This window comes from Sodiomyces alcalophilus (assembly GCF_042370955.1).
Source record: "Sodiomyces alcalophilus JCM 7366 unplaced genomic scaffold ACRALscaffold_11, whole genome shotgun sequence".
NCBI lineage: Eukaryota > Fungi > Ascomycota > Sordariomycetes > Glomerellales > Plectosphaerellaceae > Sodiomyces > Sodiomyces alcalophilus.
The window spans coordinates 380,460-403,247 of record NW_027263542.1 but is presented as its reverse complement, the minus strand read 5'-3'; the positions used below and the strand labels follow the sequence as shown (position 1 = coordinate 403,247).

Here is a 22,788-nt window from a genome sequence, read left to right as displayed (position 1 = left end):
TGCCCCTGGGGTGGTCTTTCTATGCTCCGACTCTATAATGTGGGTGGAAGCAGAAGCTCATTTCTCGACTATCCGAGTAGAGAAGTACCACGGGGCTATTATGCACCCTCTATTCTTAAACATCATAATCGCGTCGGGACTGTACCGTATATCCTTTATACTAGATTGGCCAGTTGACGTGGCAAAATCTCTGGTCATCTATCTATATACCAACTGGGTAGTCCTTTGGAAAATAGGGCAGATGCTGCTAATACGCTGGCAACGGAGGACCATGATTCCTATCCAAGTTCCAAGTATAGCACCACATAACTTGGAAAACATCTCTCAAATAGATGACATATAATCATCCTGTATTATGCTCGCGTTTGTTCACGGGTGAGAATATACCGCCTGGACCCAGCCTCCGAACGCAAATACGTGATCTGATTCAACATCCAATACACCGCTGTTAGCCATATTTGACCCGAGTCCTTCCCACGCTCCCTGTCTAAACGCCTCGATAAGTAACCATCCGTTGGAATCATAACAACCTGCCATAACCGACCTCGCTTGACAAAAGAAACAGAACAGAGATTCGTTGAACCCCGCGCACCCTCTGCGAGCCCGCCATCACCACCTCGGACTCGTATTAGGCCTGTCTGCAGCCTCGCCGGTACTGGACACCGGCCCAGGATGCTACTACTCATATCATATCTCAGTCTTCCACAGACCGCGTGGGTCGCTCAGATGAAACAAGACGTCCGTCTCCTCCCAGATTGAGTGGGGTATCTCATTCCTCATGAAACCAAGCATAATCAGAACAGGAGCCAAACCGGGGCAATTCCATCTAGACCGTGAAAAGACGTGACCAAAACCCAGAGACCGACCTGACCGTCCCTAACACCCCTCCCCAATCCAATGACGCGAAAATACGGTGCCGTGGAAACAACAAGAGAGGAGAAGGAGAGTATATTCCATCACCAGCTTCGTCGCCCCTGTGGCTCCAGTCAGATGCCGCAGTAAGCGAACGAACGATGGAAAAAAAAAAAAAAAAGGAAAGGGTAGAATCAAGAATCGAGTGGTATCGTGCAAGTAAGCGAGTGTGGCGATGCCTGGTTCCATGCCCAAGTAGAGTGCCAATTTGAGAAGAGAAAGTGGGAAGAGAAACCAAGTGCTCACGCCTGCATTAACAACGCGATAAGAGCAATAAAAATAAACGTAAAATAAAAAATAAACCGTAGCCTAGATTCGTAAAGTCATGACATGACCATGCATGATGCAAATTGTACGGAACGCGGTCCGTGAGTTCGTCGCCAGATAAGAAATGATCGCTCGTCGTAAGAGAGTATTTGCAAGATGCCCCGGGGGCCGATGCGCACATGTCATGCCGAGAATCGGTATGTATATGGTGGGTCAACCGCCAGTTGGAGCCCTCGCTTCCTAATAAGCGGCCGCCGTGCTACCCTCGCTAGCGGCGACCGCCACCAGGGCGTCGAACCGGGAGGAACCTGCGTTAGGAGGCCGGTCTCCTCCGCCATGCTGCGAGTTGCTGTTCTGTTGCTGGCCGGGGGGCTGGGGTTCCCTTCGCGCATCCCGGGCGGGGAATCCCGTAAAAGCAGTCATGTTGGGATGTACGATACGGTCAACATGCGACCCATGCGGCCCGCGACCATCCTGGCCTGGTTCGGCCGAAGGTTGAGGAGGACCACTGATGGGCCCGTGGTACCAGCCATGGCGTTTGGCATCCCGCGGGGTGGAGATGTGAGGCGCCGACATGGTATACTGATGGCCCCGGGAAAACGAGCCATGGTCGCGATTGGAATTCGAATGGGCCGGATGCTGGTCGAGCTCGAACCGGACTGTGGGTTGGTTCGCGCGAGCTCGCTCGGCCTGCGCCTGGACGGCTTGGTCTGCTTCGGTCGCCCAATTGCTGGCGCTGTCACGGGGAGGGCCAGCATTATTGGAGCGCAAATCGAGCCTCGTCAAACCGCGGCGCAGCCCCATATCCCAATGCGGCGCGTTGAGTCGGTCATCGGCTGCGGGGTCGGTGCTAGGGAGCAGCGTTGGAGGGTTGGTCGGTTCCGAGTCGATCATCATGGGCGACGGATTCCGCCGTGGAGGGGAGGTCGGGCGTGGTGGAAGCGGGTCAAAGGACTCGATGCCGGGCAGGCGGATGGTTTGCGGGGAATTGGACGCATTGGCGGTCGGAAGCTGTGGGGGTGGCGGCTGGTATTGAGCGGCAGTGACAGCGCTCGCGGCGTTCCCCGGGTAGGTGCCGGTGTTGGGGTGCAAGCCTCGGCTTTCGGGGTGCCAGGTACGTCTCTTCCAGACATCGTCGGCCACCGACGCCGACGAGTCTCTGCGGCCGGACCAGGCTGACAACGGGGTGGTCGGGGATCCGAGGATGCTGCTGGTGGCGGGCGAGAAGGCACCCGAGTTGGAGCTGTTCATGGCGCCCGGACCAAAAACGGATCGGTTCATCGGAGGGCCGTGGGGCGACTGGAAAGGATTGCCGCCAGTCGAAGGTACGCTGAGACGACGGCCAGGCGTCCTAGGCTCAACCGAGTACATGCTCTGAGATCGAGAGTGCGAGGTTGTGGGAGATACGATGGCGGATCCCCAGCGAGGACTGCCCTGGCCGGTCGAGAAAGTGGCCGAGGTCGGGGTGCTGTAGTCGGTCGGCGTCACGGGGCGAAAGACGTAGCTCCCCTCGGCAGGGCGATGGTATCCTCCTTCCAAGCCCGGACGGCCGCGCGGATCGGCCATGACCAGAGGGGGCGGTCGTCGCCGAAGATCGTCACGAGGACTGGCGAAGGATCCCACAGAGCTCACGCTTCCGACGCTCGACGTGGACAGCGACTTGGAATGGCCACGGACACCGTTGCCAGCGCCGGCCGTGGACGGCCGGGCCCTGCCTCCAATTTGTCTCACTCGGTCGGTCCGGATTTGACGTTGAAATCGCGCCCCGGTGGCTGCCAGCGAGTCGATGGGGATGTCTTCGTTCACGTGCACGGTCTGGGCGTGTTGTCTCAGGTTGTCGAGCCGGGAGAAGCGCCGCGAGCAATGGCATTGGAACGGTCTCTCGCCAGTGTGTTTCCTGTTCGTCAGTCAGCACGGGTGGGGGGGCTAAATGATGGGAAAAGACAACGAAAAGTCAACAAAAACCCACCTGATATGGCGAGCTAAATGCTCGCTCCGGGTGAAGCTGAGGTTGCATGGCGGGTAATCCGTGCAGTAGAATCGCTGCGACTTTTTCTTTTTGCCCGATTTAGACCCATCACCGTTGGCGCTTTCCCCCTCTGAAGCGACGCCCTCATCACCGGGAGCCGTCTCGCCATCCGAGTCTTCCGCATCTCCACCTGCCACACTCTCCGCCTTCCTAATGTAACGCGACGTTTCGCCTGTCGCGGGTTTGGCGGATTTGTCAGCGTGCACGGCGTCGGGGAACGGTGATGACGGGAGAGGTTTTTGGGCGGCGAGAGCGCTGCCAGCGAAGGAAGCTCGAGTCGGTGTGGTCGAGTCGTCGGTGGGAAAAGTTTGCGGATCTTGTGATAAAGACGAGGCGCTGGAGCGCGGGGTGTTGGGGATTGTCGCCGTGGCATCCTCGCTCTTGGGGTCGGCGGCTGGTCGAGTGTTGACCGGTCTGAATGTCGAAGTCATGGTGATGGAAGGTATCGAGTCGCAGAAGTCGGAAGTGGATGCCCACTCGTCGATAAAAATGCAGTTGTGGATATCGACAGAGTCGACGCCTCGCAACGGGGTGGCGCCCAGGAGAAGGAAAAGGCGAGAGAAAAGAGGAAGGAGGGCGGGAGAAGGTGAGGTGGAGGCGTCGGTCAGCAGCGACAGTTGTTATGTGCTGGCTATGCCCCGACCGTGACAGCGAGATGCAAGTCCGGGACGGAAGTGAAGGAAGTTGGAGTGTCGGCCGGTGATCTCTAAGTCATCCAAAAACCCAAACGGCTCTGGTCGAATCTTCCGAGGCTGGGTGTTTCCGACCGAGCTGCTTCGAGTTTTGAAGGGCGGGACGATGCGATGAGGACAAAGAAATGACGACTCGGGACAGGCCAAAGACAGGCAGATCCATTCAACTAAGCGAGGACGATAGCCTATAGGCAAGGCGGGCGGTTGGGGGTGGCTGTCGGTGGATGGGCGCTGAATGGGTAGATCGAGGGATTGCGGCGGTCGGGTCGAAGCAAGGATAGATGCAGTGCGTGAAAATCTGACTGGTCTTGTGCCTTTTTCCTTGGCCCTGTGTTCCTGGTCATCAGGTGGGGGGAGGGGTAAAAACGTCTTTTTTTCCCCCCCAAACGCTGCGCCGTGGGTGGCCGAAGCGTACGTACTATGGGTATGTGTGTGTATGTACGGGAGAGATGGGTTCCTAATCGTAGCGGAAGATGGAAGCCCGTGAAACAGAACACGGGAGAGGCGAAGATGTTTACAAAGTGTGATACATTAGTAGGTAATATAACACTTTTGATGAGTAAGGTAAATAGGGCAGAGCGGTTCAAAATGCGAGATGCGAGATGCAAAGATGCGAAATGGGTGATGGGAGAACAAGGAGAGAGGAGGCGAGGAATTTCGACCAAATGGGTGATGACAGGAACAGGCTGGGAGATGGGAGGCTGCAGGATAGAAATGCAAAAAAAGCAAGAGCTAGGGGAATGAAGGGGGGGGAAGGAAGGAATGGGGGGGTGAAGGTGCTATTCGTACATGAAGCAGGGGTGGCAGGGCTTCGAGGGAGGGGTGGCAATTCTCCAGGGCACTAACAACGGGGAGGGGCGATGATGAAAGAGACTCCCCTTGGCCGACGATGCTCAGCACATATTGTGTGGTCCTTTCTCCGCTCTCATGTGCGTAGGTACATCATCATGCCTTAGCTGATGTACTCTGTATGTGGACCGAGGGGTATACCCGAACTTTAAGTACCTGACACGGTGTACCTCGACCTTTATCAGCTTAAGGTAGGGTTCTTATTAGATCGAGCCTACCCCTTACCGTACACCCCTTTTGCCCATCGCTCCTTCACTTTTCCCAGTTGTTAGCCTTGGAGAAGCTACCTGAACACATGTACGAAGCACTTAGCGTTATCGAACCAGCCAAGGCGGGCCCAAATGGGAACGAGTCAGTGCAAGGGCCTTGACGGTCCAGTCTCTTTCAAATCTTCCCCCCTCCCCCTTTTTCCGCCCGATGCTGCCGGAACCCCCCAGGCGGCTTGCGGCTTGCGGCTTGCGGTTTGCGGCGTGCGGCCTTCGGTGTAGTCGTTCGTACGGCGTACGGTGTATCACTGCCTGCCACTTCCAGCCTTCGGAGATCGAGCAGCAAGGCACCTTTCATCCCCAGCTCGCTACGCTTCCCGTGCTTAGCCCTCGTGGTCTATTGAACCCCTCGACCTGCTTGCGTTTAGGCCGGTGCGGTTGCGGCAACGGAGACCCTTTTCTGAGGGCCCCGCTTGGATGTAATGATAGGAAGTACGGAGTAGAAGGAAAACGAGGCGGTGGATTATTCGTAGACGGCGACATGGAGGACCGACCCTCTGGTTCTCCCTTGATACCCTTTTGCCCGTATGTCCTGTTGCGCTTCGCATGCTTCTATGCCGGTGGCTGGAACTAGGACTCGGGTTGGCTAGGTGGAAAAAGAAAAAGCAAATCTAGAAAACAAAACAAACCAACCTCTTCTTATTTCCATGCCAAGACAAGACAAAACACCAAATCCAAAAGAAAGGACTGGGGACGAGGGTCATAACAAAAGAAAAGAAAGAAAAAAGAAAAGAAAAACTCGACAAAAAGGACCCCAGATCCCGAAACCAGCAACACAAAGTCGACTGATAATGATGCTCTCATTCCCCGATTCTGGGGATGTGATGCTAAGCTGTCTGGCGAAGTCGCTTCCTGTCTCCCCTGGCGTTAAAGTGGGCGGTAGGCAACGACCGGTACCTTATGGTACCTTGCCTCGCGCAGGTACGAAGTACGGTGTGTCATTACTTGGTCGAGGTAGCTAGGTATGTACCTAGGCAAAAGATAGCTACGACGCAGGCGGTAGTTTACGGTGTATTGGTCAAACGGCAGCCGCTTGGCTGCCACCCTTGGGGGATTCCCGTGCCTGGATCTCGATGGGGCCCGTCCCTGGGATGGTACCTGGGCAAGGAGGTACGAACTGGGCGACTGAGGGGCCCGGAACCGAGTCAGATGACGGCCTGTGATGCAACTACGCACCAGTCGGCACGTCGCGTCGATCTCTCCCGGCGACCGGCCATCGAGGGGGAAAGTGTCGCCCATCTCACCACAATCCGACGATGCGACCAGAGCATAGAAAAATTGCGCGTGTTCCCTCCATAATACGGTACAGGTGACACAGGCGTACCGTATGCGGGAGGATGACATAAAAGTTGAAAACGCAAGCGGATGGCCGGGGTCTCCGATGACATGATCGCAAAAGTCCGCTTACATATGTACATGCCAATAGAATCCATGGGTCGGTGTCCATTACGAGAAGAATGAACCCTGTGCCGGCACAAAGAAAAAGAAATAGGCGGGGCCCATGACAGCAGTCGCGAACGGCGGTCGAGGCAGGAGTACAACGTACAGCGTATGAGAAGAGGATGATCAAGTCTGAAAACGGATGGTGCCCAAGGTCGAGTCAGTCAGCCCAAGCCGGTTGAGGCGGGCGGGTATTCATTTTTCCGTGGAACGTGCGCAAAAGAAGCAATGACGAAGAAGAAAACACCCGGTCAGTTGAGACCAAAGCTGAAAGAGAGGAGGGGGTTCTGAAGCTGTCAGAGGGATCTGATCGCGACAATTAGTCCACACGCGTTGTACTGTCTTGCGGCACAGCTGCACTCTGTACATCAATTACGTCGAACCCATGTCCGTCAGCTGGCTTGGCTGAGCAGGATCACTCTTAGGCCGGGGCGAGAGAACGGCGTCGTGAAGAGAGCAAAGAGACGACGGGATATCCGCTGCCATGCCATGCCATGCGCGACCGATGCTATGTTATGCGAGGGTGATGCGGGAGCGGGAGCGGAACCTGAAAGTGGGCGGATGCAGGTAACCGTCGGTACCCTAATAAATCAGACCTCAGACGCCAATGATGGAAAACTGGGCAAGACATGAGCCACTGCTAGACAAGACAGGACGATAACCGCAATCCTTCGACACGGATCTTTTTCGAATTCAACGATAATCAAAGAGTCCAGACAAGAATAATCATGCCGGTTCTGCACGGATACGACGGGTGGCGGTGCGTCCTCGATTGATTCCCCGATATCTGCTCAGATGGGTTGGTTGCTCAGGGTAATCAGAGAAGACGCGCCCCGGTGGTGGTGGTAAGTCGAACAGTAAGCAACAGAGTGGTGGTTCACCAAGGCTGTGGTGAGAGAATGGTAATCATGAATCAGCGGAAACCGTGAATACCAGGGGCAAGCACGACGTCGGATAAAGCCGAACTTCATACTTTGTAGTGCTGGTTTATGATATATATTCGCGTCCATAGCTTCGACGTGCATCGTACAGCAGCCAAGTCGCCCGTTGAGGGAGAGGGCTTGGGACGAAACGGGGCTGGCGCGGCGACTTGTCGTGCGGAGTGATGTACAAAGTGTACAACGTACATAGGTACGTTGTATTACAATGTACCAGTAGGAGAAAATGGTGTGTCGCTTAGCCTGAGAAGTGGGGAAAGACCTGGTGGACGGGCCAATGTACGTTGGTATTTTCGCTCTGACGTAATTGCCCAATTGTCCGGTTAGAAATACTTCATTTCGGGAAACAAATGAAGCCATCGCCAGATATCTTCTAAATCGCCGGGTTGTCATTTCGCTACCTGGCCTTCGTGGTATATCATACCTAAGGTACCTAGGTATTTAACTGTACTCTGTACTAATTTTCCGACAGCCTCTCGGGTCCCCGTTCTGATAGGTAATGGTTGGTTCTAGACCATGCCTCGTAAGCTTGTACCCCTCGTTCCCGGGTTACGCCTTCCCCTGTCGAACACACCGCCCGCCGAACATGCCTTGAGGCGCACGAATGGATAAGACTTTGTACAAGGAGAGCACTGTGTACCTTTCTTCCAGTCCTATATGGTGTGGCAGGACACGGAGCATTGTACCTACCGTATTCGAGGGATATTCACCTTGACTCGTTCAAAATCGCTAGTCTCCTCAAGGCAGGCATCGTAATTAATGCCTTCCCCAAGGTTCTCTTTCGGTGTGCTCGTAGGAGTGAATAGTCGTTGTTTACCAGTCACTAGGTAGGCAAACATTCCGACGGATTCTTAACAAATCCCCACTATTAGTATACGCGTTAAAGGTAGAAATCCGTCGAAATTATTGCTGAGCCACTGTACTTGTCATCCCATGATACTGGTAAGAGATACACCGTTCATCATCTACCAGGGTCCAGGGCCCCCCCGGCCATTTACTCGATGCGCCGCTGGTTGGCCGTGATCACCTCATCCAGGCAACGTTGTGTGGCATACTGCACTTCTCATCCTGATTCTCATCCTCATAGAGACTCATTTCCAGGCTGTCACTGGTGAAGCTGATGGCCAACCTTGAGCCCTGTATCTGACCACCCTCTATGACTATCCCGCTCATCATCCTTACTAGATGCTCCGATCTCGCCGTTAATCCAGCAACCTAACGTACATATTCTGACAAGGCCGGAATACACGGCCTTTATAAGACGTGCAACTTCGTTCGTCACTTTCCGTCTCGATTCCCGCACTCTTCGAAGGGACCAAGCGTCGATCCCTACTGCCTATAATCACTTTCTCACGCATGCCTCTGCGCTTGCTTCGCTAGATTGACGGCCGTCCATCATCTCCTTCGGTCTCTGGTTACCCAGTACCTAGTAGGAACGTTCAAAGTGAGACTTCTGCGTGCAGTGTGAGTGTCCTGTATTTCCCACTGCCGCCGTCTTCGACCACAGATGACTGATCCTACGCCTAGGCATTATCGAGCGTTGCCCTACCGGGATTATTCTGGTTCTTCAGCTGCCATTACACATTCCCCTCTCGCTGAGCTGGAGTAATCGGCAAGTAATCGCCAAGGCACGCTGCGTAGCTCGAATTTCTGCCGTACCTTGGCCTGGAGGCGTCGGGTTTGTCCGACCCCTTTAATCTATTCCCATCGCTTCGGTTCCGATCTCACCATTCGCGCCACCGCGAATCTCGTCTCACGCTCAGGGCGTCCTAGTCATGCCAAATAGACTCCCGGTGTCGATCTGCAGCCAAGTGCACCCCGCAGTGATATAGCATGCAAGAAAGAGCACGTGAACGCGAGCACCATATCGAACCCGAGGGGCTTAGCGAGGGGCTTAGGCGTCATCTTCATCCATGCTTATGGCCTCGGGAACGCCTGCGGCCTTATTGGCCTGTATCCCCCACTACCACTGTGGTCTGCCCCTACCGGTGTGGTCTGGGAGAAGGGGCCCCTGACCAGGGATGAGGACGTTACAATGTTGTAGTAGTACAGCTTTACAAGGGAACACTCGGAACACTGGATGAGCGTCCAAAGACTCCAAACTGTGCACGAGTCTCTTCCATCTGTTTCGAAAAGTCAGAATGTGTAGCACCTGGACACCTGGGTTGCGTTCGCGTTCGCGGTCTCGAATCTTCGGCGTGGCAGGCGCCCTGTGAGAAGCGAGAAGCGAGAAGCCAGCATTGACACGCTGTTTCCTATACCCCCATGTACGCGTCGACAAATCTTTTGTGCCGATCCGGCCATGACAGGAGTCGAGGAACTTGCTGCCGGTCTATTGTTCGATATCGAGAACCGACCATATAGCCTCCATCGAATGCACCAACACAAACGAATCGGGAGTCTTGGCTGCACCGGACGCAGGTTTAAGCTTTCTTTGCCCCAAGGCAGCCGTAGTCGTAGAATCTAGGAGTGCCAGCGGCCAGTGATTAGTATCAGCTTAGCTGCCATGCTAGTAGAAACCTTTCCCAAATAGCCGTTCTGGTTAAGATACCCCGTCCTCTGGGGCGAACTGACATGTGCCTCTACTAGGTACAGACGACGGTACCAACGGCGCCCGCGTTCCAGGAGTTGCACGGGCCTTGCGCCGGTAGTCGGGCGGCGGCCGCGATGGGCCGAACTTTAAGGATGGGTACCCACCGAAAGGAGTCGAGGGCGAGTCATTCTCGTTCTAGAGGAGCCGAGGGCCCCTTCTCATGCCCTGAAAGAGGTCCATCTTGGCGACCATCGATCTGCAACATGGCCCAAGAAACGTTTTGGGGCGCAGGACTGTCACCCGTGTGCGCTTGACTCGTTGAACTAACCAAGAGAAGCGTGAAGTCCTCTCGACGTTCGAAAGAGTAGAGGGATACTGAAACGAGGCCAGTCGAGAGAAATCACTGCAATAGTAGAAAAATCATGTTAACTGACTAGGTAGTTTATCTCCTAACTCCTCGCGATACACCTGTTGCTGAAAGTTACCGGTATCTAACCATGATGCCAAAAGCGGAAGAAAAAGAAACCCGAGAAAGAAAGATATACATGTATTCTGTATAGAATAACAAGAACACCAGTATAGAGAAGTCATATCTACGAGGGTACTGTGCCCGGGAGTGTCATTACCCGAAAAGACAGTGATTGATGTCGTATAAACGGGACATGGTGGCTGAAAGCCATTTCATGGGTTCCTGGCATATCAGATATCCAGCATGCTCCTTATGGGTGTGGGATGTACAGCGGCGGGCGGCGTGACGGCCTCATTGCCAGCAGCCCTCTCGGCCGAACCCGGCACATCTGTAGCGGTACGGGACTCCCGCCGCCGAGAAGAATCTGACGGATACGGTGGCGGCGCAGGCCCCTCCCGCATGGCTTCTGCCCGCCGAGCGGCCTGTATCTCCAGCTCGGCGGCCTGCGCCTCGGGATTAGGGAAGAGGATCCCCGCGGCGGCGGTGCGAGCTCTCTCCACCCTGCGCCTTTCGGATTTCCCCGCGTAGGGAGAAGGGGTCGAGGTAGTGGGTTTCGCGGACATGTCGACGAGGCCAGCCCCTGAATCCTGCCGAGCTCTTGGCGAGCCTCCTCCTATAGGGGCCATCTCGACGGTGCCACCATGGCGTCCACCGCCCGAGATATCAGAGGGATCGTGTCGCCCAGCGGCGTTGACGCGGCGCCACCAGGCGGGTTTGCGGACGATGCCCATCTCGCGGTCGGTTTGCTCGCCGCGCTTGCGGCGCTGACGAACCAGCTCCTTGTCCTCGTTGGGGGTGCGCAGGCCCCATGCAATCTGGATGACGAGGATGAGAAGGATCGGGCCGTAGCCGCCCGCGTATATAGAGCCGAGGTTCCCAACGGCGTTGAGGATGGAGTTGGCGAAGGAGAAGGAGACGAAGATCTGGAAGCCGACTACGACGAGGGCGAGCGGCAGGATGAGTTTGAATCGAAGAGGGGTGTAGCGGAAGAGGCCGCACGTCTTGTTGATCCACCCGCGGTTACGAGGTTTGTAGTGGTGGATGGAGTGGCGGAGGGAGAAGAGGATGGTCAGCCAGCAGACGACGAGGCAGAAGGCGGCGGCCTTGAAGCGTGCGTCGGTGGCGGCCGGGCGGGCGTGGGAGGCGGCCTGGTCCGGGTCGCGCTGCAGCTGGATCTGGCCCCAGTTACGGGGGATGATGAGGAAGAAGTTGAGCCAGAGCCAAAGGTAAAACCATAGCGGCAGCCAAAACTCGACCTTGGAGCGGCGGTCGTCGTCGGGGAGAACGAAAGGGTCCGGGTCGATGAATTGGCGCTCCTGCCAGCTGCCCCAGTGGCGGACGGCTTCCCAGACGAGAGCCATGGCGCCCTGCTGCATGAGGAACCAGAAGAAGGAGGTCAGGATGATGGGCAGGCCGACGACGCGGAAGCGGTCGACGTCGACGGTGGTGAAGAGGCCGACGAAGGCGGTGGCGACGACCCAGATGGCCCAGTACCACTGCCAGCGTCGGCCGATGGGCCTGAAGCGTTTTTCGGCGGGGAGGTGCAGGCGGCCGTGTTTATTGAGGTTCACGAGGATGCCGATGAGGCACAAGCCGTAGGCGACGCCGAAGGCTACCCCTGTGGCGGCGCGGGGGCCGATGGGGTCGACGGGGTTGTAGCACGAGGTGGCGTTGACGAAGGTGCCGTTGGAGAGGAGCTCGACGGGGGTGTAGGGGGGCGGCGTTAGGTAGCAGCGAGAACCGTTGGACAGGGTCCCGTTGGTGTAGAGGGTGTAGTTCCATTCGCGGAGGGTGGTCAGGTTGAAGTGAACGTTGTGGATGGCCGTGTCGCTGCCATTTCGGCCGGTGGGGAAGGGAATGAGGTCGCGCGGCAGGATCATTTCGGCGACGGCCGTATCGGATGCCGGAGCCCGGGGGAAGTTGGACGTTGGATCGAGCGGAAGGCCAAGCGACGGCCAAGTGATGCCAAGGACGGGCCAAGCTTTCGTTTGGGAGAATCACCAGGGGTCCGAGATCAAGAGGACCGCATTGTAATTAAAGGAAAAGAGATTAGGGTGAAGAAAGTGGTGATTGCGTTCGGTTCATGGAAAAGAGTGATTGGGAGGTTATGGCAAAGAGGAAAAGGAAGAAAAAAAAATGGGCGAAGACGTTGAGAAAGTGGTGATGTTGCGGGAAATTCTCGCCATGGAGTTCCGGAGACGGCGGATCAGAGGGTGGAGACTGTGAAGGCGGCATGTGGGTAACAAGATGACTCAGATTATTCCCGTTGGTGTTCCAGCCACAGTAGAGGTACAGCCACGGTACAGGTAGAGCCACGACTAGCCACACTCATCTTCAGCACGGTCCACCTCGACGTCCGTTGGATTCCACCAAAAAAAAGAGACACGACACAGACACATCTCGACAACGACTGACCTCGGCGATAGATCTGGAAAACATCAATGGCCCACTGAACCAATCACATCCTGTCCATCGCCCATCATGACGACCGAAGAAGAACCGTCCTATATCGACTACGAAGCCTTCCTCTCCCCCGACTTCAGCCCCTCTGCGTTCGCCAACACTCTCGTCCTCTCCACCAACAATCCTAACGATACCCCCCTCGATCTCTCGACGCCGTTATCCCGAGTCCTCTTTGATATCCAGGAAGTCGACTCCCACATCGACGCCCTCACCACGAAGCATGCCATCCCTCTTCTCGAGTTTACCCGAGAGCAAAACGAAACCAGCAAGCGGATCATTACGGAACTCGACACGCAGATCCAGTCGCTCAACGACAGCTACAAGCAGCTCGAACGGGATGTCATCGATAAGCATGCCGAAGCAGACGAGGTCCGGAACGTCGCGATGCGTCTGTGGGAGACATTGAGGCTCGGTCGTTCCGTCAGTCGCTGCCTGCAGCTGGGCCGCCAGTTGGAGGTCCAGCACGCCGATGCAACCAGCGCAGCGGCAGCCAAAACGACAGCCGCGACAGGCAAGAGGGGGGACCACAGGGCATTAATCCGTTGCGCGCATACCATCCTCTCCCTCCGGGAGATTCTCGACGCCACGGCCCCAGGGGAGGAAGGACACGGCCTGGACCGGGTCGACGCGATCCGAAGCCTCAAGGAAGGGGTGACGGCACCGTTGGAACGTTCGGTCCGCGAGACGGCCGAACGCATCATCCGCGACTTTGCCGTGCCGGAAACCGCCACCTTTATCCAGGCCGAGGAGACGCGTGCACGCACCGTCTCGGCCATGGCAACGCTCTTCCTGCTCTCCCCGACCAAGACGGCGAATACCGATCCCGACAAGTGGACGCCTGCGCTGCTCCTCCACGCCCTCGAGACGTACCTCCGCACGGCGCTCCAGTCGTCGACGGCGTCCCTGTCGCGGGCGCTGGGCCAGCTCCCGACGCTCGACCGCGCGTTCAGCGACATCTCGGCGCGGTGCCGGAACATCGTGGCGCTCGAAATGGTGCTGGCGGGGGCGAAACCGCCGGCGCACCCGCTGGTGACGGGCGAGGACGGCGTGCCGAGGCAGCAGGGACTGAACATGCTTCAGCCGCTCCTGGCGCACCTGGAGACGGGTCGGCTGGCGTCGTACTTTTGGCGGACCATGGCGAGCGGCCTCGCCCCGCGGGTGCAGGAGATCATGGCGCGGGGTGGGGTGTCGGCGAGGACGCTGAGGTCGAATCGGCAGAGTGTGGCGGATGGGATACGCGAGTGTGTGTACAAGGGTTGCCGCGTGCCTGAAGCCATGGAGGGGAGGGCGGGGAAGGAAGAGGGGTGGGATAGGGAGGTGGCCGTGATGGTTGGGAGTGTGATGAACAATATTCGGTGATCAGTGTATTCGCATACACGTACTTCGTATGTACGTCAGGTTGGAGATGGCTTCAGAGGCTCTGGCGGTTGGAGTTTCATAGGGACAGATGATCACACTCAGGTCCAGAACAGCGAGTCTAGGTGTTGATCTACGGCACAAGTTGCCGTGCTCCGAAGGGACTGTGCAGTTGGAATCGATGCATCTTGGTAACTACTGGATCGTCGAGTTGACTCTTCAGTTCCAGCCAGCGAGGTAGGCAACATCCTACGCATTATACATTGCGTTGAACCAGGCGGGTTCAATTTCTGGTCTCTGGCAACATTGCTTGATGAATGGAAGGAGAGGTGTCTAAAGTAGAGACCAGTACAGTAATGTCACCACCAGAAGGACTGACTCCATCACCATCTCGTCGGAAGTCGCTCCCGTAACACCTGAACACTTTTGTACCCAACGTAATAGGTCTAGAACCTGAACATCTAGTGGGGCTAAGGAAGTGTCATGCAAGTACCCAGTACGGAGTTGGGTAGGGCAGAGACCTCACAGAATGCCAAGTCAGGGCATCGAAAACTCGTAAAATCGGGGACACGCCATGGGCAGTCAAGCAGGTCCTATTGGCTGGAAGCACGTTGATCGTAAATCGAATACGTGAATGGTACGTACCTGGTATGTACCGACGAAATCCCACGATACAACGTATGTACAACGTACATCCGCTGGATCATCGTTCCGCCTTCCCATCGTTCGAAGGACTCATCTAGGTAGCCGCCTTACCAAAGAGGCATGCAATAAGTGAACTAGGTACTATATTCACATAAAATCCTCAAAGTGTACGTCCCATCACCATCGTGACTCGTATTTCTTCTGCGTCTTTTTCCTCGTACGAGTTTCCCCTCTTTCCCATTCCTCTCCCACCCACCTTCGGTACTACCTTGTACCGGACCTTGTTCCCACCCCACCCTCTCCCACGTCTCCCTCCCACAAGCCGTCTGTCCCGAATGAATGGCTTCAACCTCCGTGGTTGGACACGGGTAGAACAAGATGGAAGCACAGACGTCGGGAGACTCGTTCTCGATCCAAACGGAATGGCGGAACGCGTCGGAGCAGAACGACCGTGGGAGATGACGTTTGTGCTGCCACATTCGATGAATGTTCGAACGTTTACTTCGTAAGCTACCTCCGACCAAGGGAAGTAATGAGTGTCGCCTTTATCAACCCTCGTACTTGTCGTTGAACAAAATCAATTCAACTCGCCCTCAGACCAATCACCGACCCGCGGTATGCGCACCGAGAAGACAATGAAAAGGGGACGGGACGACATTGACATCCCTGCCGAGTGTCCATCAACGCACGTCACCGAGTCTCCGAACAAGGATCCTACATCGTAGTGTACATTCACATTGCAAAGCTTCAGGATCCCATCCACTTGCTTATTCCAGCTACTTCGCATCGTCTACACGAAGTACGAAGTACAGTACACTGCACTACCCATGCCTAACAAATCCCCCGAGGCACGTTTTCTATGGCCCGTATGACTAAGGATGGGCCGAGAGCGACGGTCCTTCCTGCCCTTCCTGCCCCTCTATGATGCAACACCTGCCCTTTTCTGGGCTGACGTATGTACCCAGTACCAGACACCAAGTACTAGTACAACATACCGCACCGTACCTTCTCTGATCCACACACCCCCCGTTCGGATCTTTTCCATTAGCTCATCTTCGTTCCCCCCCCCCTCCCCTCTCTTTTCTCGACCGTCCCAGCCACTACCCCTCGGATCTTCATAACTAGCATCATCCGTTCGTCATCCCATCGCACATTTACACTTGCTTGACTCTCTTCCACCCACCAGCTTGTCCACTTCGTTCCTGTGGTGGCACGTTAATTTTTCTCCACGCCCCTTAGCATTTTCGCCTTGCTCTCGCCCTCGCTAGACCTACCTCCCCCTTACGCCATCTTCCGCGGTGCCTCGTTTTTTTGACAGGAACTCGCTTTTCCGACCAGGTTAGAACGACACCAGCTTGCAGATACCCCTCCCTTTCCCCTGGCGAAAGACGAATAGGAATTGGAAAAAAAAAGGAAAAGAAGAAAAGAAGAAGAAGAAGAAAAATATTCGTCTTGCGTGCCTCTTCCCCTCCTGCGTCATATACGAAATACCCGCTTATCCTCGTGCCTGGCAATCGTATTGTCTTTGCCTGGGATTTTCCCTTCACCGACTCTTTTTTTTTTGTTTTTTTTTTCCAACCTCTCCTCCGACCTCTCTGACTTCAGACCTGTTATCGTTAACGCCGCTGTCATGGCACAGAATACCGACGGAAGAAGGTCCAACGCGGCCAACGACCCGAACGACCTCGTTCCCCCGAGTCCCTTTCCTCGAGCCGGCATTCCCGACAACGACGGGTATCCTCACGACGAACCACGCACTCGTGTCGCCGCCGAGGTTGACGCTGCCACCCCGGGTATCGCTCTTTCGACGTATTTACCCCCAGATCCCGAACGCTCCAGCTACTTCTTCATCCCCCCCGGTGTTGGAGGAACCCCACGTACTCCCGCCGCCGCCGACGCCTCCTCCTCGCAGCCCCGAAGCCTCCTCACCACGACCCATCCTGCTCTCCCGTCTCGGACTTCTGGCCAGCTCCCGACACCTAGCGATCGCGCACTCAACAACCTCAACCTCCGCCGTGAGACTTCGACCGCCGCAGCCATGACTACACAGCAGTCCACCTCCGACCTTCGCGCCGCACATCCCAACCTCAACCTGAACGGCAATGTCATCTCAGCCACCTTTACTATCCCGCTTGCCCCTCAATACCGCAAGGGTGCCGATTGGGTTAGTATTTTTTTCCCTTTTTCTTTTCGACTGTTCGCCATCAATTCGCTCATGGCCCCGCTGACTCGAGTCCTTTCCAGGAATTGAAACCCCGCCGCGGACAATCTGCCTTGCTCGACTCCTTTGCCTACCTTTCTTCCGACGACACGCCCTGGAATCATACCGTTGTCGCTTGGACCGGCGAAATCGAAGAGGCGCAAGATGTTCCCTCCCCCCCAGGCACCCCGCCGAGATCCACCATCCACATGTCCTCCCTCAATAGCCTCTCCGCCCCGGTTCCCGTCGATAGCGATACCCGCCTACCCACTCCTCCCATCTCCGACGGCCTCTGGGTGTCCAAGGAAGACCAGCACCGCCTGGAGGAGCAACTGGCCCGCAGCACCAAAATCAGAACCGTGCCCGTCTGGCTGGCCGACGACAACGAGACCAAGGAGGATGGCATCCGCCTCAAGGACCAGTCCCGCTGGAGGCGCTATGCCGAGCACGACCTGTACACACTCTTCCACTACAAGCAAAACGAGCCGTCCGACGGTCGCAGGGAGCGCATCACCTGGACCGACTACTACCGGATGAACCAAAAATTCGCCAAAAAGATTGTCGAGCATTACAAGCCCGGCGACATCGTCATCGTCCACGACTTCTACCTCATGCTGCTTCCCAGCATGCTGCGCCAGCGCGTTCCCAACATGTACATCGCCTTCTTCCTGCACTCGCCCTTCCCGAGCAGCGAGTTCCTCCGCTGCCTGCCGCGCCGTAAGGAGGTGCTCGAGGGCGTCCTGGGCTCCAACCTTGTCGGTTTCCAGTCGTACAGTTTCTCGCGCCACTTCTCCAGCTGCTGCACCCGCATCCTGGGCTTCCCCTCCGACAATAACGGCGTCGACGCCTACGGAGCCCGCGTCCAGGTCGGCGTCTTCCCCATCGGCATCTCCGCCGCCAAGTGCGAGTCGTACGCCTGGTCCGACGCCGTCACCGAAAAGTACCACGCCCTGAAGAAGCTGTACGAGGGCAAGAAGATCATTGTGGGCCGCGACCGCCTCGATAGCGTCAGGGGCGTCGCCCAGAAGCTTCAGGCCTTTGAGCGCTTCCTCGAGATGTACCCTGAGTGGCGCGAGAAGGTCGTTCTCATCCAGGTCACGTCGCCCACCGTCACCGCCGAGCACGAGGACACCGAGAAGGGCATCGGCACCCGCGTGAACGAGCTCGTCATGCACATCAACGGCCTGTACGGGAGCCTGGGCTTCTCGCCCGTGCAGTACTACCCCCAGCACCTCAACCCGGATGAGTACTTTGCCCTGCTCCGCGCCGCCGATATCGGCCTCATCACATCGGTCCGCGACGGCATGAACACCACCAGTCTCGAGTACGTCATCTGTCAGCGCGACAGCCACGGGCCCCTCATCATCTCCGAGTTCAGCGGCACCGCCGGTACCCTCAAGGACGCCATCCACATCAACCCTTGGGACCTGAACGGCGTGGCCACGGAGATCAACAACGCCCTGATCATGCCCCAGGCAAAGCGTAAGGCCATGCAGGAGAGCCTGTACAATCACGTCAAGACGCGCAACGTCCAGAGCTGGATCGACCACCTGCTCCACCGGCTGGTCCACGTCCTCTCGAGGCAGAAGGACACCAGGACGATCCCGCTTCTCGACCGCGCCGTGCTGCTGCAGACGTACCGGGACGCCAAGAAGCGCCTGATCATGTTCGACTACGACGGCACCCTGACGCCCATCGTGCGCGAGCCCAGCGCCGCCACGCCCTCGGAGAACCTGCTCCAGACGCTCACCGCCCTGGCGGCCGACCCCAAGAACGCCGTGTGGATCATCTCGGGCCGGGATCAAGACTTCCTGACGCGCCACCTCGGACACATCACCACTCTAGGGTTCAGCGCCGAGCACGGCAGCTTCATGAAGGAGCCCGGGTCGGACGAGTGGATCAACCTGGCCGACAAGTTTGACATGGGCTGGCAAGCCGAGGTGATGGAGGTGTTCCAGAAGTATACAGACAGAGTACCAGGTAAGGCGACCCTATTCCCCTTCACCTCCAAAACATTCTTTTTCCCCGAAAAGAGAGGAAGAAAGAAAGAAAGACTGCTAACAACCGACCAACAGGCGCCTTCATTGAACGCAAGAGGTGCGCTCTCACGTGGCACTACCGACTAGCCGACCCCGATCAAGGCGCACACATGTCCCAGGAGTGCCAGGAGGAGCTCGTGTCGACGGTCGGCAAGAAGTGGGACGTCGAGGTGATGACGGGCAAGGCCAACCTCGAGGTGCGGCCGACGTTTATCAATAAGGGCGAGATCACCAAGCGCCTCGTATCGACGTACAACGCCAAGGCGGAAGCCGACGGGTTCGCCGCCGGCAACGTCGACTTTGTCATCTGCATGGGCGACGACTTTACCGACGAGGACATGTTCCGGGCGCTGAACGGGCTGCCGGAGACGGAGGTGGCGAGAGACCACGTCTTCCTGGTCACGGTGGGGCCCAGCACCAAGGTGACGCTTGCCCACTGGCACCTCCTGGAGCCGGCCGACGTGGTCGACTGCGCGGCGCTCCTCGCCGGCGTGGGGCCGGGCGGCGACGCCCACCAGCGCCAGGGCCAGGTGAACTTGGCTGCCCTGAGTGCCGTCGAGGGGCAGATTCCCGAGGAGGAGAAGTATTAAGGCGTGACGATGCGCTAGACGATCGATGCATACCCGGTCCAGGTACCAAGGCGCAGAAGAAAGAAGAGAAAGAACAAAGCAAAAGACAGTAAAGAAGCAAGACGATGACGCGAAAACAGGGGATGCACGAATTAGAATCATGTCAGCGTTGGAGTATAGGTGGAAGGAACGTTCTCAGTAGACGGGAGGTTGTATGCGAGTGCCCAACCAATGGGTTTTTTGCCTTTGCCTTTGCCTTTGCCTTTTGTCATTGTCGCTTTGCTTTGGACCCCTTAGCCTTATAGACCGCATTTGGTTTCCCTGGCTTCTCTCCTGTATGGCTGAAGATAATTTCTAATTCCAAGGGCTGAACATGCGAACAAGGTGCAGAGGTATTGAAGAGACGGGGGTAAGACACTAATTAAAGGGGTGCTGGGATGGCGGTTTATATCACTTCCCTAGACGACATTGAATATACCGTATAGATGGCCTGGTTTTGTCATACCAATTCTTTCAAGACGGTAAAGGAAACCTGGATCACCGAATCAAGGTAAACGGACGCTTGTCTCTCTGGAGTCCCTCGTAGGCTCGTCTGCCATGCCACCCGAGACGGCTCCCAACGTGCTGGGCCGGTCCAGGTCCTAGCGCCCGTGCCGACCCGGAACTCGGCCGGTAGCGCCACGGTCCGAGTTGTCCCGACAGACATGTCCGCCGTCCATCGTGTGCGTCATGATCATAGTCTACGAGATCTGCGACACCACAGAGTTAACAACGGCCACACCGCTACGTCACGATGGCGTGGCAGACCACTAAGATGTGAAGAACCAACTGGCAGCCACACTCTCGGCTTTAGACCGAGTCTGGGAGACGTTACGGCTAGGTCTCGCCCGTCCGGAACTAACCTCTTAGACCACCTCGCTGGGTTGGCCTGGCGCGGGCTCTAGGCGCCGCCACACCGATTCATGGTGTCCACGAGGGGGCGCATCGGTAGTATCATCTGTCAAGGAAAGATGCACAAGGTCCCCGAGAAGCCCGAAGCGTTACATTGCAGACATGTCGACGCCTGTCCTGGCGAAAGAGGTAGGTGCATGGGCATGTACGTTGTGTTGTATCCAGAGTGCGTTACCCCTCAGGGCCTCTCCCATCTATTTGGCATGGTGGACTGTCTTTCCATAGTCGCCAGACTCGAGAATGCAAGTCGCTTCTGTATCGTGTCCGTGTTTGGTCTGATAATGGAGTGACACGACTATATAAGAGGACAAAGCCGAGGTATCTGTTGAACACTGACGTCCCTCCATTCTAAATACGTCAAGAGACACATCGCATACCTTGAGACAGCACCCGACCCTGCGACCATGAAACTGCTTCGCGAACATCAACTTGCCTTGGCTGGGATTCTAGCCGTGCTCACTCTATCTCTCGTAAAGTCTTCCCGCCCAAATTGCAATCTTTTCAATCACCTGACGTACAAAGTATATCGGGCATGTCCTGCGGAAGAGCGTCTCTCGCGTCCCCGGGACCCCTGGTATACGAGATGGACCGATATCGTGCTCAGATATAACATATTCTACGGACAGCGTGGGCAGTATGTCCACCAGCTGCATGAGAAATACGGTACAAAGTCCAGTCGACGCCCGTCCTACATACATATACTAACTCGGCCTCGCCCCCCCTCCAGGTCCCGTCGTCCGCATCGGCCCCAACCAAGTAGACATCAACGACATCAACGCGTTCAAGACCATCTACTCGACGCGCGAGGTGTTTGTCAAGTCGGAGTGGTACAGGGTCCTGACGGGCCACGCGGTCAACGACTCGCTGTTTGCCACGACGGATCCCGATGTCCATCGGCGTCTGCGGAGGCTTCTGTCGGCGCCCCTCTCCGAGGCGGCCCTCGCGTCCAGCCATGATCTCTTCCAACGGAAGGCCAAGATGGCCGTGAGGAGGATGCGGGAGGCGATGGACGAGAAGGGCGTCGCCGACGTGTACATGTGGTGGATGTTCATGGCGACCGACATTATTGGCGAGCTGACGTTTGGAAAGTCGTTTGACATGCTTGCCAAGTCCGAGGTCCGTCCGTTCATTTCTTTTCCTCTTTGGTTTTCTCTAACAAGACACCCCAGAGAGACCAATACGCCATCGACGTACAAGGCATAAGCCACACAACGGCAGTCTACACCACCTTCGCCCCGCTCGACCGCCTATTCCGCTTCCTCCCCATTCCACTCATGCAGCGCGCCTACCGCGCCATCCAGAACCTGGGCTTCCACGCGGCCGAGTCCGTGGCGCGGTACAAGAGCCTGACACGGGAAGACGACCCGGAAAAGGTCTATCACGACGACACGCCCAGCGACGCAGAGTACCAACCGAAACTCTTCGAGAAAGTCTTCGCCGCAGAGAAGGAGGGCACCATGTCGGCCAAGGAAATACGCGAAAACGCACAGGGTTACATCGTGGCAGGGACCGACACCACCGCGGTGACTCTGACATATCTCGTCTGGGCCGTGTGCAGGGCGCCTGCGCGGGTGAGGAAGGCGCTGCTGGACGAGATGGCAGCGATGGCGGGGGACGATGACGACTACGAGCCGTCCCTCGAGGACCTGAAGGGGGCGAAATACTTGAACTGCGTCGTCGACGAGGCATTGCGGCTTTACGGGGCGGCGCAGACGGGGTTGCCCAAGGTCGTGCCCCGCGGGGGTGCTGTTTTGGCGGGGTACGCGTTGGACGCGGGCACGACGGTCGAGGCGCAGTCGTACAGTCTGCATCGGGATGAGAGGGTGTTTGCGGACCCCGACACTTTCGAACCGGGGCGGTGGGAGGACGCGAGCCGGGAGATGCGAGCGCAGTTGGTGGCGTTTGGTGGAGGGGCGAGAGGTAGGTCCGGCCTCTTCGGGTGATGTGGCCCATGGTTCGTTCTGCTGTACTGACCGACCGTTTACAGCTTGCATAGGCATTCACCTCGCGAAAATGGAGCTGCGACTGGGCGCGTTCCATTTCTTCCGGGCGTTTCCTGGCGCGGAGGCTGCGGCGCCCGATGACGAGATGAGTATGAAGACGTTCTTTGTGTTGGCGCCCAAGGCTGGTCGGTGTCTTGTACGAGCCCGCTGAGATGCGAGATGGCATG

The 22,788-nt window shown here is 56.8% G+C and overlaps 6 protein-coding genes across 6 annotated transcripts; 4 read left to right on the top strand and 2 right to left on the bottom strand.

The window, feature by feature from the left end:
• Window positions 1–1,419: 1,419 nt before the first annotated feature.
• Window positions 1,420–3,639, bottom strand: ACRALDRAFT_1073188 (uncharacterized protein; the record flags this gene model as incomplete). The annotated part of the gene is made up of 2 exons (XM_071018073.1): window positions 1,420–3,076; window positions 3,149–3,639. 2 exons carry the CDS (start codon window positions 3,637–3,639, stop codon window positions 1,420–1,422), a joined length of 2,148 nt encoding a protein of 715 aa, XP_070870916.1.
• A 1,391-nt stretch (window positions 3,640–5,030) lies between these two features.
• ACRALDRAFT_2038108 (uncharacterized protein) lies at window positions 5,031–5,657 on the top strand. The gene has a single exon (XM_071020848.1). It carries the CDS (start codon window positions 5,167–5,169, stop codon window positions 5,587–5,589), a length of 423 nt encoding a protein of 140 aa, XP_070870915.1. The 5' UTR covers window positions 5,031–5,166; the 3' UTR covers window positions 5,590–5,657.
• Window positions 5,658–10,334: 4,677 nt separating this feature from the next.
• Window positions 10,335–12,487, bottom strand: ACRALDRAFT_1066349 (uncharacterized protein). The gene has a single exon (XM_071017332.1). It carries the CDS (start codon window positions 12,273–12,275, stop codon window positions 10,626–10,628), a length of 1,650 nt encoding a protein of 549 aa, XP_070870914.1. The 5' UTR covers window positions 12,276–12,487; the 3' UTR covers window positions 10,335–10,625.
• Window positions 12,488–12,767: 280 nt separating this feature from the next.
• ACRALDRAFT_1066348 (uncharacterized protein) lies at window positions 12,768–14,602 on the top strand. Its single transcript, XM_071017331.1, has one exon. The coding sequence runs from the start codon at window positions 12,877–12,879 to the stop codon at window positions 14,215–14,217; it is 1,341 nt and encodes a 446-aa protein (XP_070870913.1). The 5' UTR covers window positions 12,768–12,876; the 3' UTR covers window positions 14,218–14,602.
• A 2,295-nt stretch (window positions 14,603–16,897) lies between these two features.
• On the top strand, window positions 16,898–19,688 carry ACRALDRAFT_2045119 (glycosyltransferase family 20 protein; the record flags this gene model as incomplete). The annotated part of the gene is made up of 3 exons (XM_071021499.1): window positions 16,898–17,023; window positions 17,104–19,039; window positions 19,135–19,688. 3 exons carry the CDS (start codon window positions 16,898–16,900, stop codon window positions 19,686–19,688), a joined length of 2,616 nt encoding a protein of 871 aa, XP_070870912.1.
• A 1,334-nt stretch (window positions 19,689–21,022) lies between these two features.
• Window positions 21,023–22,772, top strand: ACRALDRAFT_2045118 (uncharacterized protein; the record flags this gene model as incomplete). Its single annotated transcript, XM_071021498.1, has 5 exons — window positions 21,023–21,088; window positions 21,167–21,281; window positions 21,346–21,734; window positions 21,788–22,538; window positions 22,606–22,772. The coding sequence occupies 5 exons, from the start codon at window positions 21,023–21,025 to the stop codon at window positions 22,770–22,772; spliced, it is 1,488 nt and encodes a 495-aa protein (XP_070870911.1).
• Between the last annotated feature and the right edge of the window lie 16 nt (window positions 22,773–22,788).

What these genes read in the sequence shown, in the direction of transcription:
- ACRALDRAFT_2038108 (XM_071020848.1), top strand. Translation starts at nt 5,167, where the DNA reads ATGCTGCCGGAACCCCCCAGGCGGCTTGCGGCTTGCGGCTTGCGGTTT.
- ACRALDRAFT_1066349 (XM_071017332.1), bottom strand. Translation starts at nt 12,275, where the DNA reads ATGATCCTGCCGCGCGACCTCATTCCCTTCCCCACCGGCCGAAATGGC.
- ACRALDRAFT_1066348 (XM_071017331.1), top strand. Translation starts at nt 12,877, where the DNA reads ATGACGACCGAAGAAGAACCGTCCTATATCGACTACGAAGCCTTCCTC.